This window comes from Carcharodon carcharias, chromosome 1, assembly GCF_017639515.1.
Source record: "Carcharodon carcharias isolate sCarCar2 chromosome 1, sCarCar2.pri, whole genome shotgun sequence".
Classification (NCBI taxonomy): domain Eukaryota; kingdom Metazoa; phylum Chordata; class Chondrichthyes; order Lamniformes; family Lamnidae; genus Carcharodon; species Carcharodon carcharias.
Genome location: NC_054467.1, coordinates 155,812,560 through 155,829,842, shown reverse-complemented (window position 1 = coordinate 155,829,842; position 17,283 = coordinate 155,812,560). Strand labels below are relative to the sequence as shown.

The window sequence follows — 17,283 nt, the reverse complement described above, 5'->3', positions numbered from 1 at the left end:
GTGGCCATTCTGCTGGGTTTCAGTACTGCGCTCACTGCGGATCAGAGTCAATGTGAGCGCTTCGGAGCTTCTGTGCAGAAAGCGAGATTTATACGGAGCTTTATTTAAGCAGTGCTGGAACGGTACTGAACCCCAACATTCCTCGCCGCACCCACAGTGTCGTCTGGGACTTGAGAATATGGATTTGCATCAACTCGTGATAACTGGGAATGTTTAACCAACTCTGAAAAACCAAGAACATTGAAAGGTTCAAGTTTTCAAGGACATCCCCCCCCCCACCCCAATTTGGGCAACCAGTTTTTTTTTGATCGGTTATTGAAGAAGCCAACAAGCCAGTGAGCTTGTCCTCGGTCAGAGCTGTACATTGATGTGAAAGCTGGAAACGATGATTTTAACACGTAAGCCCGTAATATTTTCCATTGGGGCTTTCCCCCTACATTAATGAAATGTAGAAAGTGAATTGGCAGATAACTTGCAGTGAGCTAATTCTTTATTGTTGGCTTGGATTGTGCGACAGATGATCTTTACTGTTTAGAAAATGCGATTGGGGTCATTGCGAAGGGGAAACATAGCCAGAACCCGACGTCTCAATCTCAATTTTCTGTAGATTTCTAAATGCTCCGAGCTGCAGCGTTACATATTATACCCAGATATCACTTCAAACGCATTCCTGGTTACAGTATGTACTTAGCATCCCAATGCAATGGAGAAACTAGGCAGACAAGATTTTTAATGTTTCCTATTTGAGACATTGAGATTTTTTCCCCCTCTCTCTTGCTTGGTTTGCTCATGGGGTTGGTGGGCTTGAATGTGAGCAGACAGCTGTGTTTGGGGTGTCGGTGAATCCTCAGCAGTAGAAAGATGTCAGATAAGGGGTTGAGCTGCACGTATCCCTCGTCCTAGTGAGCCCAGCTCTCCCATTCGCCTCCGGGCCACAGATACGGTTTCTGGTCCATCCGTGTCTGGCTTGTATCATCTGGGCTGGCATTCACTCTGGGGAAACTAAGGATTTAATCTTTAGTTTCAGACTTTATTGACGTGATAAAAAGGCATCTGTAGATTTAACATGCGAACTAAATACCTGCAGGAATCTTAATTATTCTGCACTTGCAAAATAAGAGAGTGGAGTTTTCTTTTGCATTTTTATAAATTGAAGAACCTGGAATTTGAATGGTGCGATAGTTTCAGAGCCTCAAATTGGTTGCTTTGAACCCGCACGGTGAGGGATAAAAGCTGCTATTTCGGTTGGAGTTGCCAATGGGAGTAAGATGTTGCACAGGGGCTGTGGGGGGGGGGAGGGCGGGCGGGCTGGTTGAGACCGGTAGGAGCTAGGACCTAGCGGAATCTGCTTGTTGGCCAGCAGTGTGAAGTCACTGGCGGCCCCTTTGATCCCGGGGCGACCGGCCCCCGGCACTCCCCCGACCGCCCCCTGCCGCCAGCTGCCTCATCACTGGCAGAGGGAGAAAGATTCAAAACAAACAAACAGGCTGTTTCCAGCGTTATCTCGCCAGGCTCCAGCCTTCCTGCCCACCCCCATTGACTCAGGTAGCAGTGGGTGCTCAGAATCTGGAGCACAACTTGGAGGCTGTCAATCTTCCAGCTTGGGGATTTGGATAAATATCTGAGAGCAAATTTTTATTCGCCTTTCCGAAGAATACATGTCTTCACCCAAAGTGCAAATTTGACAGTTCTCGACAGCCACTCAACATCCTGACTTGGAAATATTTCGCTGTCCCTTCACTATCGCTGGGTCAAAACCCTGGAGCTCCCTCCCTAACAGCACTGTGGGTGTACCTACACCACATGGACTGCAGCGGTTCAAGAAGGCAGCTCACCACCACCTTCTCAAGGGCAGCTGGGATGGGCAATAAATGCTGTCCTCGGCAGCAATGTCCACATCCCACGAATGAATTAAAAAATGCCTCTATGCCTAATGAAAGAACATTTTAACTTAATTGCTGAATTCATACTACACCTTTGGGTTTGGCACAGGAGACACTCTATACCATAAGACCTAGGAGCAGAAATTAGGCCATTTGGCCCATCGAGTCTGCTCTGCCATTCAATCATGGCTGATAAGTTTCTCAACCCCATTCTCCCGCCTTCCCCCGTGACCTTTGATCCCCTTATCAATCAAGAACCATATTGAGTCCAAAGGTCCAGTACATTGATATTGATTGTATAGAAATTGGCAGCTTGCCACAAGGAGAGGCCTCAGCTCCATTCACCAGTTCCTAGTAAGATTGCAGTTCAATTTCTTTTTAAAAACATTCATTCATGGGATGTGGGCATCAGTTGCTAGGCCAGCATTTATTACCCATCCCTAGGCCAGAGGCATTTCTGGAGTCACATGTAGGCCAGACCAGGAAAGGACAGCCCTTCCCTAAAGGACATTAGTGAACCAGTTAGATTTTTAATGACAATCAGCAATGATTTCGTGGTTGTTATTAGACTTCTATTCCTATTTTTTTTATTGAATTCAAACTTCACGATGTGCTGTGGCAGGATTCAAAACCAGTTCCCCAGAGCATTATCCTGGATTATTAATCCAGTGACAATACCAGTAAGCCATTGCCTCCCCCAGTGCCATAACCATTCATCTTTACACCCAGATTGTGGGAGAAGAAAATTGGGCAATGTGTCTTACCCACTGGGAAGTGCAGATGGGCCCTATTTGTCTTAGGTTAAGAATATATTTGAATGCTTCTCTTCCCCTGTGGTTGAATAGCTGTCCCTAATCCCTTCCTAGACTGATGCACACTTTGTCCATCTACCGGATGCTAATCAGTGCTTGTGGAACTGTGTACTGCAGGGCTTTCAGGAGAAGAGCGGACAAAATTGACAGAAAAAGGTCAAATAAAAAGACTAGGAAATTGCAGTTTACTGTTGGTAGTTTGCTCATTTGAAAAAGATACTCTTGCAAAATTATTGCGATGTTTTGAAATGCTGGTGCAATTGTCACCTTGCAGGTGTTTGGGAAAGACCTGACTCCCCTTAGATCTTAGAGTCATAGAGTCATATTTTTGCCATCAGAAATTTCACTGACAATCAAAAACAAGTATACAGTGCATCATGCCTGGATCTCTATGTGTGCACAGAGTACTGCCTTCACCCCACTCCAATGAAATGGAAGCAGGCATCGTTACTGCAAGTGTTCATATGTGTTGTTATGCAATATATACCTACCACTGCATCATCAGTGCAATATAACTTGGCTATTAAAGGACTATCATCTCTGTAAAAATATCACTCAAGCACTTTCCCACTACTTGAAATTAGGTGGCAAAACTGCATCATTATGATTAAACTTTGCATTGGAGTTCAGCATCACATCACTTCCACGTAAAACCATTGTGATAATATCAGTCAACTCTTCTAAGCTGTTATGTCCCCAAAGCAGTGTCAGTACCTTCTTTAAAATTGCTCATATCTTTGGCTAACCGCACAAGTTCATTTCTGTAATTTTTCAAAGGTTCCTTATAGAAATAGGAATGATCAGCCAATCAGATCACTCTGCACCTTTACCTGAATCAACAATCAAAGAGAGTACTTACATATGGAAATAAAAATACCTAGAAAAACTCAGCAGGTCCGGCAGCATCTGCGGAGAGGAACACAGTTAACATTTTGGGTCCGTATGACTCTTCAACAGAACTAAGTTGCTTTGATGCACAACAGCATTTGGCAAATAAACCTCCACTAACAAAACCATTGACAACAATAGTTGTAAATAACTGGGTGGAAAAAAGTGAGTTGCTAGGCAGAAGTGTATATAAAACATTTTCATGGCTCACTAAATCTGATTGGTAATAGTTAGTAGTTTTGATTTTGTTGGATCTCAATAATGACTTATTAAAATTGCCAATTGTGAATTGGTTCAGAGTGATATTAACAGGTTGGTTGAAAACGTAATCTATTGTCGGCATCACTATTAGAGGCAATGCTGCTGGAATTTGCATAGAGCAAAGCCTTGCATAAGACTTCATCTCATTGCACAGCTTGTTTTGGAATTTGTATTTTATCTTTTTGTCAAAAACGATGTACAATGTTTATTTTGTTATTTATAGTGTACTTGTCTCAATCACTGTGCTTCAGGTATTTCTGTATTATATGTGTAAGACCAAAATTTGGGCACTTTTGATTATCTGCCAATTTCTATCGCCTTGCTATAATGGCAGATAATGGAGATACCACTATATTGGCCATGTCTATAGAATATAAAATATGTAATTATGCGTTCATACTGTATAGACAGATTTGAATCTCCCAGTATAAGTGCACAGAATAATGGTGACATTATGTATCAGCTGATGGGGCAGTCCTAAAATAGTCAATGGACATGCCTTCAGACAGAGTGAATGGATGCATTGGCTCTTTTTTATTTAGTGGCTGTACAGTAAAAATTAGCGTAAAGAGAGCAGGCGAGTAGATTAGTTAGAAGCTGGTGTGTATAAATCTGTCACCATTGGCCTGTATGTGTTCAGTAGGTCCATCTGGCCTGCGGGTATCAGTATTCCATAGTGCAGATAATTAGCAATAGCTACCTCCATCATTTCTCTTAAGTTTGTGTTTTCAGTGTCTTCTTTCAGTACGTAACAGATGGCTGTGGCCTCCTGTAGTCTCCTGACCTGCCTTCACGATAGAAAGAATTTTGAGACAGATTAAAGTCCTGCACATGCGCAAGATAGCTCAGCAGATGTGGTTCAATGTCAGGCCTGATCACTTGTGTTTGTTCAGGATGCATCTGCTGGATTCTGCTGGCAATAGAGGGCTTTTTTTTCTACAGGATGGTCCAGCATTGTAAACAGGAGTTTCATGCTTTATTTTGCCTCTTAGCAACAGGAAGAGAGCACAGGAAAGAAGGTAGAGCAAAGATCCTGAATGGCTCCAGACAATATTAAACTCGTCATGCAACAAGCCAGACTCATCAAGTCTATAAATAACATGGAGCAAAATAAGTACTATAACAATTGATTCACTCATTGTTTTTCTCTTGTGTAAATACATGTAATTAGTCTCACATTGGACTTAGATGGTTAACTGGACAGTAGCAGGAACTTGTATTTAGTAGGTTAAACCTTAGTCCTCCAGGAGTACGTACACACACAAGCTAACTCATGTTGTGCTGCTGATGACGTTACAGATGACAGTTGTCACATTTGAGAACTGACATTATAATGAATGCTAGACAATCATATTACCACATTATCGGAAGTTGCTAGTCATCACTAACAATAACATTCTTTAGAATATGGTTGCCAGTGGCATTGATCTTCTGCACGTGAACAAAAATATAAAGCATAACAATAGTATAGTATTAAGCTAAAAAGTAAATAAATACACTTCTGTTCCTAATTATCTTCTATTTTGTTGCTTTTCATCTCAAATTGCTTAAAAGCAGCTTTATTTTGGCATTTAAACTATGTACTTCAGCTTACTTTGTGCTCAATTTTATTTTCCCCTTGCCTCTTTTTATTGTTTTAAAATGTTTAGTTATTCAAATTAACTTTAAAAAGAAAATCAATAATTAAAAGAGGAATTTGAAGTGAGTGACAATTTTGTGTCAAAGTTAATGGATTATTGACTTGTTACACTTCAAACCAATTCTTTACCCTAAACCAGTTCTGTATCCTAATTGTTGAGTACGCTTTGTCAAATTAAAAATCAAAATTGGCATGTACTTATTATGTTTGCCTACAAGTTAATCTTTTCACATGTAATAATGCAAGGGATGCAGTTTCTTTAAAGGATTCATAAATTGCATTAGCACAGTTTTTCCAAATGCCTGACACTCTGTTGTTGCCGAGTTGACAGGATAGTGTTAAATGTTGGAAATGTTACTCTTTTCCCATAGACACAAGTAGTTTAACTTGAGGATGTTGTGGTTTAAACAATAGCAGACATTCTTGGCAAACCGCATCCCAGCCTGAAACGTCTGTAAATTTGGAATGACCTGATGCCTTTTGTCTGGCACTGTACAATGATTCGTTGGAACTGCCTATTGTTAAGCGCAGTATTTATGGCAAAACAATTATGATTACATGAATTAAGGTCAGCTCTGCATCAGTGATGTAACACACTCTGCCAATAAATATCTAGATAGTCATCATATGCATGGAGACTACTTACCTAAACATCTATTTAGGTAAAAGCATATATATACTCGAAATATAATAAGGAAAGCACACATTAATGCATTGTATAGTGAATCTGCAAGAAGACACTATCATGTGCTCCACAATTTTAAAAATTCTTCAACGCACAAATGGTGCCCAAAGGAATCAAAATGTTTCCAGTGTGCTTCCTAGTTTCAGAAACTAAAATAGAACAGTAGACAAGGTCAGAATGAACTTAACATAGGATGGCGCAGGCTTTGAGTCACATAACTCACTAACATTCAAAATAAATGTTTCCCCTGCATTCATCTGTTTGTCAACCTCAAAGCTTCTGATCTTTAAAGAATGTTGTTCCCTAATTCACAACATTGAAATACGGTGAAAATCAAAATAATGCAATTAGGCTGACTTTCAATTGCTAGCAATTTATGAAAATAATGTGGTAGTTTCAGTTTTAGGAATGCTTCTACTGCCCATAATAATGATTTTATATTCAAGGTGTGCCTGTACTTGCTTAATATATGGGTTAATGGATAAAATTGGATGACTTTTTAAAAAATAATGTAATTGTATACAAATGGGATTTTCTTTATAGTACATGATCTTATAAGTGGAGTTTACTAAACTAAAGTACTTTTACAGCACATATAGTCAAATAGGCCAGTACCCTTCCCTTTGAAACCAGGATCCCACTGGGTATTTAAAGTTGAAGTAGTTGTTAGTGAATTTAAGAGGTATAGATTGCATTGAATTAATTTAACTTTTGTGCATCATGATTTTTCAGAAGTACAACATGAATTTGCTGAGGACTTGCTCTATTGTACTTCATTATCTTTGTGTCTGTCATTGAAGCATATACTTATGGATATTATAAAAATGTACAACATACTATAACATATCCTACAGAGTGTTTATACTCTATGTTGCTAAATGGTGGATATAGTGCTGATTCATGGCTTTTTGGAGGTTTTTTGGATTACAATATACTTTTTGGTCAACTGTCACTGAAAGACCGAGAGACCCATTGTCATATGTAAAAGTCTCCAAATCAAACTGCTTACAAATCCACATAGGTGGAGTTTCTGCTTAGCATATAGATTGTACAGTGTTCCCCCCACCCCGCCCTCCACCAATAAGGACAAACCACCCAACCCCCTTTACATGGATCCAGGAGACCTAAGACAAAGATTGGTAGAGTCAAAAGCTCAGGGACCTCCTAGTGTACACATGGGTACTGTTGGAGTTTAACAAACTAAAATAATGCAGCCTATCAGCACAGAGTTCTATTCTTCCTATTGCTTATCCAACCAGCATGACTCCATCAGTTAAAGGCATTGGTTTACAGGGTTATGTGGAGCAGAGTAAGAATGTCCAGCCTCCCATGATGGGTTTACGTCTCCAAGTCCGATCAGTGAGGCAGATTAGGTGCTCAATTATTGACAGCATCCTACTGTACTGTGGATGTGAGGGTTGGGGGGGATTGGTTTAGCATTAGTTCTACTTTCACTATATCATTTAGGAATACACTTGACCTCAGAAAGATCTTACTTGTGGGGAGCAAAGTCACAAATTGGCCATTAGACAAATGCAAATTTGAGACCCTGATAGACAGGCAGAAGATTCTGGGAGTGACTCATGAGTGGCATAACTGTGCTGACTACGACCACAAGAGCAACTCCTTGTCCCATGACCACATGGGAACATCACCACCTGGAAGTTCCCCTCCAAGCCACACATCACCCTGACTTGGAAATATATCTCCGTTCCTTCACCGTCGCTGGGTCAAAATCCTGGAACTCCCTTCCTAACAGCACTATGGGTGTACCTACATCACATGGACTGCAGCAGTTCAAGAAGGCAGCTCGCCATCACCTTCTCAAGGGCAATTAGGTATGGGCAATAAATGTTGGGCTAGCCAGCAACATTCACATTCCGTGAATAAATAAAAACTATTTCTGTAACATAGGAAATGGCCCCACGGTGTTTCACGGAGGTGTAATCAAAAGTCGGGACCATGAGATCAATAAGGAGATATTAAGAAGGATGTCCTAAAACTTGGTGAATATAATGGATTTTAAGGATTACCTTAAATGACGACAAGGGGATAGAGAGATGGAGGGGTTCGAGGAAAAAGCCTTCTATGTCAAAGGATTTTTTTCAAGTGTTGATTTTCTTCCACATTCTGCAAACTTACTGACCCTGAGGCAATTATACAAGGGTTTACAGATATGTCAACATTTGACAAACATTTCACTGTTGTGTGAGTGTAGTCCAATGATACTTGTGAAATAATTCATAGCAATCCAGTTCATGAAAAAAATCTCTTGATAATTCTCTTCTATTAAACTTTTTCCCTGAAAAAGAACTTATCCAGAATTTTGATAATTTTCTGATCCTTCATTTTGAAATATTAACTAGGAAAGCACCCTTATGCCTGGGCAAATGGAAGAGTTTACAGTACTTCCATGGAACTACATTTACAAGGAAATAATTTACATTTATATAGTGTCTTTCATGACCTCAGGATGTCCCAAAGTGCTTTGCAACCAATGTAATATTTTCTGGTCACTAGTAAGTAACACAGCAGCCAATTTGTGAACAGCAAGATCCCACTATCAGCAGTGAGATAAATGATAGATAATCTGTTTTTGTAGTATTGGTTTCTGTCTCATAGGTGAACATGCTACTCTTGAGCCAAGTCTGAAACTGATACTTTCTAAAGTAACTTTTTATTTTTTTAAAAATTTCTGTGTAACTTCATGAAAAACTTAGGCTTTTATAAAAAAAGAGACTGGTTGTTATTTTGGCATGACACAGTGAAGCTTCTATTTTTGGGGCATTGGTCAGGATTCCCCTTTACACTCTATTTCTCTTCTTTTCTGAAGGCACTGATGCTTGTTGAGGTATTTTTCATGGGTAGCCTTCCGCACTCATCCAGTGACCATTCCTCACATCCTCACATTATAAACCTAGTTAGTTAATGTTGGCATGCTATTTTGGAGAACATCACAACTGAGCCTTGTCTTTACACAAACATTTTCTAGCAGAAGTCACTAGGTAGGAATTAGAGCAAGAACCTTGGTAGATTTCTCTCTACAGCAGTGCACTGAGGCCAAAAGTCACACCCCAAGGACTTCACAGACCAATTAACTAAGTACGAACAGAAATCAACTTTTATTACCTTCTGGGCTGTTTATTACCTATCAGTTTTGGAGGAGTCACCTACAAATAAAGTTGAGGTTATTATGAGATTCAATGTGTGGAAACATTGTGAATAAAAAAAGATTCCAGAAAGTTAAATATGAGTCAGTGACTGGCATTTTGACAATCATCTGCAGTGCACAAGTCCTGCTCAAATCAGTTCAAAGAACTGTGGTCAAACTGAATACATTGCAGACCATTATGACACGTGCATAAGTATCCACTTTGTGGTCTATTCTTTGGATGGGAAAATGTCTTGCATTGCTCACTTAGTGGAACTCCAGAATTATCTACTGTAGTTTAAGTCATGTAGAATCCAGATGATAATGTCTTCTGATGTTAAACAGCACTAATTCTGTTGACTCTCAACAGCTGCCCTAGTTACTGTCACCTCAGTAGTACTCTGCATTCTGATAAGCAGATATTCCCTGTTGTTCTGAATAGACAGGGAGATCCTGCAAGGGCAGTGGACAGCGGCTTGCTTTTAAATCATTTGTTTGGCATATCGTTATTATGCAGTTTGGTACTTAATGAAGCCCTTGCAACTGAGAAGTCTTCTGACTTGTGGCCAAATAAAGGCAAGCCTTGTCAATTGTGACATTTGCACATTCGGTTGCTGCTAGAAATTTTCAGCAAAACTTTAGTCCCATCTTTGTTACCTGTGGCACATGAGTAAGGAGTAGGCGATTCCCTTCTGAAAATGTACGACCCAAAGGAAAAAGTGAAACCTGCTTTCACAGACATAAGCAGTTTCAGTTTTGAAGAGGGTGAGGAACAAAAGTTCACTGAAAAGTCTTTTTTCTTCATGTGCGCTTGCTGGAATCTTGTTTAGTTCCTTCATAAAAAGATTTTACCCATTGACTGCTTTAAAAAATTCCATCAGTCACATAGTAGAACAGAAATTCAGAGCCCTTGTGGGGCAAATGAAGACAACTTATGCAGGACAGTGTCAGAAGGTTAGAACCCACGGCCTGGCCACACGTGGGGAATTCTTTGGGAATCTTGGACGGGTCAGAGTCTCCACCTGCCCTAAACTGCATCAAGCAGCATCAATGGTGTTGGGTCAGGACTCCCAATGTTAGGGGTTCCCACACTTCTAACCCTCGGAGACCTGTTATAGGATCAGCAATGCTGACTACTAAATTGTGGAAGTGGAGCCCCCCTGGTGGGGGCATGGGGAAGGCAGTGAGAGTTCAGGCTGGGATTGTTGTGAAGTAGAGGCAAAGTTTTTGTAGATATTTTGAACCCATTAAAGGGGAACAAGGAGATCCCCATTTGCTCTTTCCAGGGGAAGTCTCAGCAACTGCCATTGCCAGCCTGGTTAAGGAACCTCCTCCACAGAGGTTACCAAAAGGCTCAATGCCTGCTTAATTCGTGAGATTGCTCGCTCACATATTTTCCGGCTATTATACTTAGCTGAAAATGAACCAATTATTTCATATATGAAAGCATAATTTACCCTACCTCCACCTTCAGTTAGCTTTGGGTGGAAAGCATTCAGTCTGTGCTGGTACACATGCAGTCTCTAAATCACCAATTGAGATGTGTGAATTACAGAATTAGTTTGTCACTAAGAAGATAATGAGCTTTAACTGTGGTGAGCTGTGACTAAAGGATGTTCAATTGTCAGCACTATTTTTTTAAAAAAGACCTTTAACCGTAGGTCAAATAAAACTTAAACCTTGCTATGAAAAGAATGGTTGGGCCATTCACTATATGTTGTTCTTAAACATTGCATATTTTTTCGGATTGCTCCATAATTGGCCAGAACCATGCACATTTGCCCTATACTTACCCTGGTTTTCACACGGATTTACTTAGAGATTTTCATAGTGGGTATAAAATCAGTGAAACTCGAAGTAAATCACTCCAGAACCCACGCCAATGTTCAACTCTGCCACCTCCCCCCATCCCCCCACAACTGGACAGTATTCAACTCCACCACTCCCCCCAATATGACCCCAGTCAGTGCTCACCTCCAACCCCCAACTACCCCCCTGACTGACCACCCAAACCCTGCAATCCCCCTGCACCCCATATTCCAACTGACCACCTGACATGCCCCACCCCTGTCTCACCATCCTACCCGCCAACTGACCACCACCAATTGATCAACTGACCGCTTGATCCGCCCCACTCCGCAATTGACCATTGGCACCCCTGACCGCTGGACCCTCTCCCCGCGGCCACTACTGTCCTCTGGTTTTGCTGGGACTACAAATCTGCCAGCCAATCAGAAGGGCCAGCAGCTCTTGAGGGCAGGTCTTCCTGCTCCTGAAGTTTGGAAGTTCTACTCTCAAGGGATTAAGGCCACCCTCAGTGTAATATCATTGTGGGGCAGCTGGATTTAAAGTTAGCAAAGTACCCCGACATCTTTTAGCTCAGGGGGATCCCCCCTGCCCTAAATCCACCCGATCTACTGCTGGCAACTTGCTCTAATTACCATGCATCAAATGTAAGTTTGGCCAGTGAAAGGTGGTGACCACTTGGGAAATTACAGCTAAACTCAAATCTCTTCCCACCAGATATCCACATACACAATTCTGCTCAATAATAGGGCCAGGATTTTCAGCTCGGTGTGCGGGCATGCGCCCGACATACCCAAGCGTGAAATAGCATGTGATGACATCAGGCGAGAGTCCAATATCTCAGTCAGCGGGCATGCGCGAAAGTCGGCAATGCACCCACTGACAATTTAGAGGCCTATTAAGGCCATTAATCAATTAAGTAACCCATATTTTTCCCTGCCCGTCCCAACATTATGATTGGCGGGTCGGCGAATCGACCAGGCAGCCTTTCAATTTTTGAGGAAACCTCATCCACGGGCCAGATGAGGTTTCCATAATTAAATTAAAAAAATAAAAATGTTTGGGCAGGATTTTTATAATCTCCATGTAAAGGTGTATGAGTCCACTGTGTGGACATTTTTTCCAGAATTCTAAAGTCTTTAATTTTCTTTTTAAAATTCTTCAGCTCCCTGAGGCAGCTCTGTGCCTTCAGGGAGCTTTCAATGCGTGCTCCCATGCACAGGCTTTAGCGCTCGCCCTTTTCTCACCCTCACACCGGTAGCGCTGGCCATCCAGCGTGAAATCGTGAGTAGGGCCCAATCACGGGCGATGGACCGTTTCACGGCTGACCCCAGGCCTGCCCGCCCACCCAACAAAGGGAAAATCCTGCCCTAGAACTTGGTACAACCCATGGCGTATGCTGAGTTAGCTGATCTCAGCTGTGGACACAAGTGGCTTGCATGCCCCTGGGCTTAAGGGAAAAATCAGCTCCCGATCTATCTTATTAGCACTATCTAGTTTAGTGACTCTTGCAATTGGCCTCAGGATCTCTGGGCTTGGGAGGGGTGAAATCAGCCAGGATTCTAGATTTTGCTCACTATCTAGTGAGTCCTGTCAAAAACTGCACATGGTTACATGTCAGTTGAGGACATGTGCCCATATCCACTTTCTGATAGGACCCACAAGATAGTTCTGGTTCAGTTCTGTTTCCTTGGTCCCCATGATCAAAAAACCTGCTGGCACTCATAAGCTGAATCGATACTTGAGCAAGGTACCAGAGAGCTGCTAGTGCTCATAGAGTAAGTATCCCAGCATCAGAAACCATCTTCAGGTGAGGAGATGCAATACCAGACCAGGTGGGAGAAAATAAAATTTAGAATCTAGTATGAGGACGGGAAACTATATTACTGGAGTTTAAACTCCAGCAAAATAGCATTTGCCAACTTGGCAAGCTGTCATGGATTTGTTTGGAACTGAATGCCTGAAAATTTCCCAATGAGGTATAGTATCCAGTGAATGGTTCTTCAGATTTGGCAGTATCAATAAGGCAGAGGATGAATGCCAGAAATGTTGCAGTTGGTCAACTGATTGACAAGTAGCATTATCTCCAAAGCAAAGCTTTGAAGAATGCAGTGGCTGTGAAGCAGGAGATATGGTTGAAGTAGGTGGCAAAATTCTCCACTTGCTTGTGCCTAATGAAGCTGTGTGTTCTGCTCCAATGGAAGGACTAAATGTGGTCAAGGCTGGTTAAATGCCAGGAATTCATAGTTGCTTGCCACCTGTAATCTTGATTTGACAATGTGTGAAAGAATGAGCTATGATCATTTGGCAGCATACTGCAGATCTGCTTGAGGTAATCCATTGCAGGCTCATTCCTTACACTCAGTTTATTCCGTGAAGCCACTACATTTATCACTGAACTATTAACTGCTGGAAATTTTACTTAAGAGTGTTGAATTGATGTTGTTGTGCCTGTAATTGTTGTTTAAATAGCTTAAGTCAAAGCAGAATGAAGCTAAATGTCACACTACTGAAATGGTCAAGAGGAAGGAGAGAGAGTACACACCATTGTAATGCATTACTGCAACACTTTATTACAAATTAAACTCCAGTGTTCTTATTTTTTTCCTTTTGTACTGTAAGGATTGTATCTAAAAAATGTGATGGGGAACTTGTTAGAGGAATGAGGGAATAAAATTGAATGCATGAAGCTTTTATTATTTCAGAAAGATGTTGAAATAGTTTGAACAGTTGTACAATTGTTATTATCACAATATTCCTCAATGTAGGAATGCTGACCATATCAAATCGTGAATGTAATTCTATGTGGCATTGATGACATACTTGAGATGAAAGATATATTAAAGTACAGTAATCTCCAATGCAGAGATTCAGTGGTGTCTCAGTGTCCTGGCTCTCGGTGGCCTTTAACTCCAAGAGTATTATGCTTGCTAGACATTCCATTCTGGGGAGACTAGCACTGCCAAGGGATTGTGAGATTTAATGATTTAAGTCCCTGTATGCAGACTGTCAGTGCTGGTTACTGCCTCAAGAAGGAAGTTTCCCTGACCTGTGAAAGGACCATTGGGGTTTCACTATAATAATGTATTAAAAGATTACAAATCCCCAGACATGATATTGTGTTTGTACGTAATAGCAGCACAGTATTAGAGATTAGCACAGGATTGTAACAGTCAGATACACCGTTTTCTGTGTGAACATTTTGTGCTTAGCAAGGTGGTGGATGTTGCTGCTTGCCCTATTTCAGGCACCTAGACATGCCAACCTCACTGTCTCGTAAATCAAGAAACAAACTCTTAAAAATCAAGAAGTTTGGTCTAAAAATCATGATTTGCTATATTTTTTTCAAACACTAAACAATATGTATTTTCATTTAGTTCATAAACTCATGAATGGTATACTTAATCTCTTAACAGGTCAGAGCTCTTTATAAAAACTATTATTGCATCTGAAAATGCTTTATAAAAAACTTTTCAAAAATCCCCCTGTTAGCCCTGCATGTGCAAAAGATCAGCCCTCCCACTATAGTCACTATTGACAGTGACAGCTTGCTCCTTAAAGGATGAAACCACACCCACATGTCCCAGCTTAATACATTAATACATTAAACACACATTTATCTTACAGTGGAGTAACTTTAATCACCTCCAAATTGGAGTTATTCAAAATATGATAGTGACAATCAAGTTAATGCAAACATATAAATAATAACTGACAGGAAAAGACCCCCTGCTCTATCCAGCCTGTCCCACACAATTGTGATATCTGTATATCACTATACACATGCTCCCCATCCATAAAATGGAAAGATTTCAAATATCTATTTCAGTGATCAGTTTTAATTCTTATTTTCAGTTTCAATATTTTGAAATAATTTAATATAACAAATAGTCATGAAGAATAATAGATAGATGCTTAGTGAACTGTACAGTTATGCTGCTCTTTTGAGTAAATAAACAATGATTTGCAACACTACTCCTTATGCAGGACACACCTCAAAATGTTTTACATTGAAGAGTGCAAAACTCAGGAGGGGAAAGTTTAAAAATAAAGAGTAGGCTGGAAAATGAAAGGCAGCACAATAAAAGAAAAGTAATTTAAGGAGTTTTTTAAAGCAGAGAGGGCGGAGAGAGCTGAACAGAGGGGGCAGGACTGTAGTAGCTAAGTTAGGGCTGTCAATAGTGAAGAACTGAAAAGCAGTGAGAAGCTCAGTATTAGAGGAGTGTAGGGGAAGTGCAGCAATTTGAAAATTAGGCCAAATTTTAATTCAACTCTAGGGCTTCCATAATGCCAGTGCCAAGAAAGAGAGAGAGAGAAAGGCGGTACGAGCAGTCTGCCCACTGCTTGTCCCCTCTTCTACCCTGCTCATCATCTCAAGACTTTTCCCTGTGGATACTTACCTCTCCACAAAAGCCAGCAGCAGCTTTGTGGCCTTGCAGAATTTCTCTCTGTAACAAAGTCACTAATCAAGGGCAATTAGGGATGGGCAATCAGAAAAAAAATGCTAGCCATGAAAGGAATTTAAAAAAAAAATCAGCAGACAGACCGGGCCTGATTTTAACTTTGTGCAATTGAGCAGATTTTTAATGAGTTAAAATTTCGCCCTGAAACGGGGGCCCCCTCTGACCCGATTCCCCAGGCAAATGTTAGCAGCAGAAAAACCCTGAGATTTGAAGGCTCTCTCAAGAGACTGAGTAAGGCTGAATTTGACTGAGAAATGACGGGCGGTATCTTGTTGAGGCATCGGGGATCTCAGCTGACTGGACAGCCAGCGAGAGACCCTTGCTGCCTCTTCTCGAGAAGGCCTGCTGAATCACATGCCAATCAGGCAGTGGCGAGGCTCCCAGCGAGCCTTCCTCTGGAATCAATTCCCCGGGGATGGAAATCCCGCCCAGCGTGAGCTACCGGCCAGTTGGAGGCCAGCAACTCTTGTGCTCAGCAGCACCACGGAGGAGGCCGTGGCTGCTGCCAAATGACCAGCCCCAGAGTCCCAGGATCGCAGTATGACCCAGGACAAAGCTAAGATATGTTTGGGAGGGTGGGGGGGTGGTTTGCAGGGTGGGTCCTGTGGGAGAAGCGGGGCAGTAAGGTCAGAAGCAAGGGCAGGGGGTGGCTCTCAGTGGGCACCCCCCCTGCCCAAATCTGGTCCCTCAATTGAGTGTTGAGTGCCTGGGAACATGTGTGACCACCATCCCAAACCCACGAGTTGACAAGCTTCCCGCAGTGTAGCAACTGCCGTGCATGTCGCATGGCAACAGGCTCACCCGCAGCTGGGTTAATCCCAGTAGTGGCAGCCTGAGGCCCGGCCCTTAAGTGGTCACTCATTGGCCATTTAAGGGCTTCAGTTGATGGCAGGGCGGGAAGGTCAACCATGGGCCTTCCCACCCAGAACTAAATTCTGGTAGAGGTGGGAATGTGGCATGGTTTAGGTACACTGCCATCCTGCCTAATTAAATGGCCTTCCCTCCTCCAAGCTCATCACCACAGGGAACAGAATATCCCACCCCACATCTCTCATGATGAGTTCATGAGAGCTGGCATGTCTGGGCTCCCTAGCTTAAGTTTAACACAGTTAGGTGCAGAGTAACATTTCCTATATTCTGTCCCAAAACTTGCATCGGGGACATTTTTCCCGTTCGCCATGCCACTCTTAATGCTCCTTTGAGCCAGATTATCAGCCTAGGGAAAAAGGAAGAATTTGCATTGTTTTGGTGCCTTTTCCTTCCCAATTAATTATTTAACAGGACAGTCACTATTGCAATCAGTTGCACAAAGTAAGATCTCCCAAGTATCAAATGAATGAAAAGCTAGGTTACCAACGTTCTTGCTGATTTTCAAATACTGTAGCATCAAAGATTTTGTTTTCACATCTACTTATCAGATCAGAGTCCCGATTTATTATCTCTTCTGAGAGGCAGCACCACTAAATTTGCAACACTCCTTCAACATGACATTAAATTTGTCTGTTTAGATAATGGATTCAAATTTTAGTGAGGTTTAATTCACAAACCTTTGGCCAAGAAGCTACAGTGCTACCAACAGAGTCAAACTGACACTTAATGCATATGAGAATATTTAGTACATATAAATGTCAAGTGTTGATCAACTACTGGAACCTGATAGCCAATACTCTAAAGTTCGTATCTCTGGAGGTTAGT

The 17,283-nt window shown here is 41.6% G+C and overlaps 1 protein-coding gene across 4 annotated transcripts in view; it reads left to right on the top strand.

Moving 5' to 3' along the window:
- Positions 1 to 17,283, top strand: part of dlc1 (DLC1 Rho GTPase activating protein) — a 593,090-nt gene that overhangs the window by 545,868 nt on the left and 29,939 nt on the right. The window contains exon 1 of one of the 4 annotated variants that reach the window (XM_041185590.1): positions 68 to 398. The exons of the other annotated variants lie outside the window; for them this stretch is intronic. Coding sequence (XP_041041524.1) covers positions 386 to 398 — 13 coding nt within the window. The 5' untranslated portion in view covers positions 68 to 385. Of the gene's footprint in view, positions 1 to 67; positions 399 to 17,283 lie in introns of those variants that run through there. 4 annotated transcript variants of the gene reach the window in all.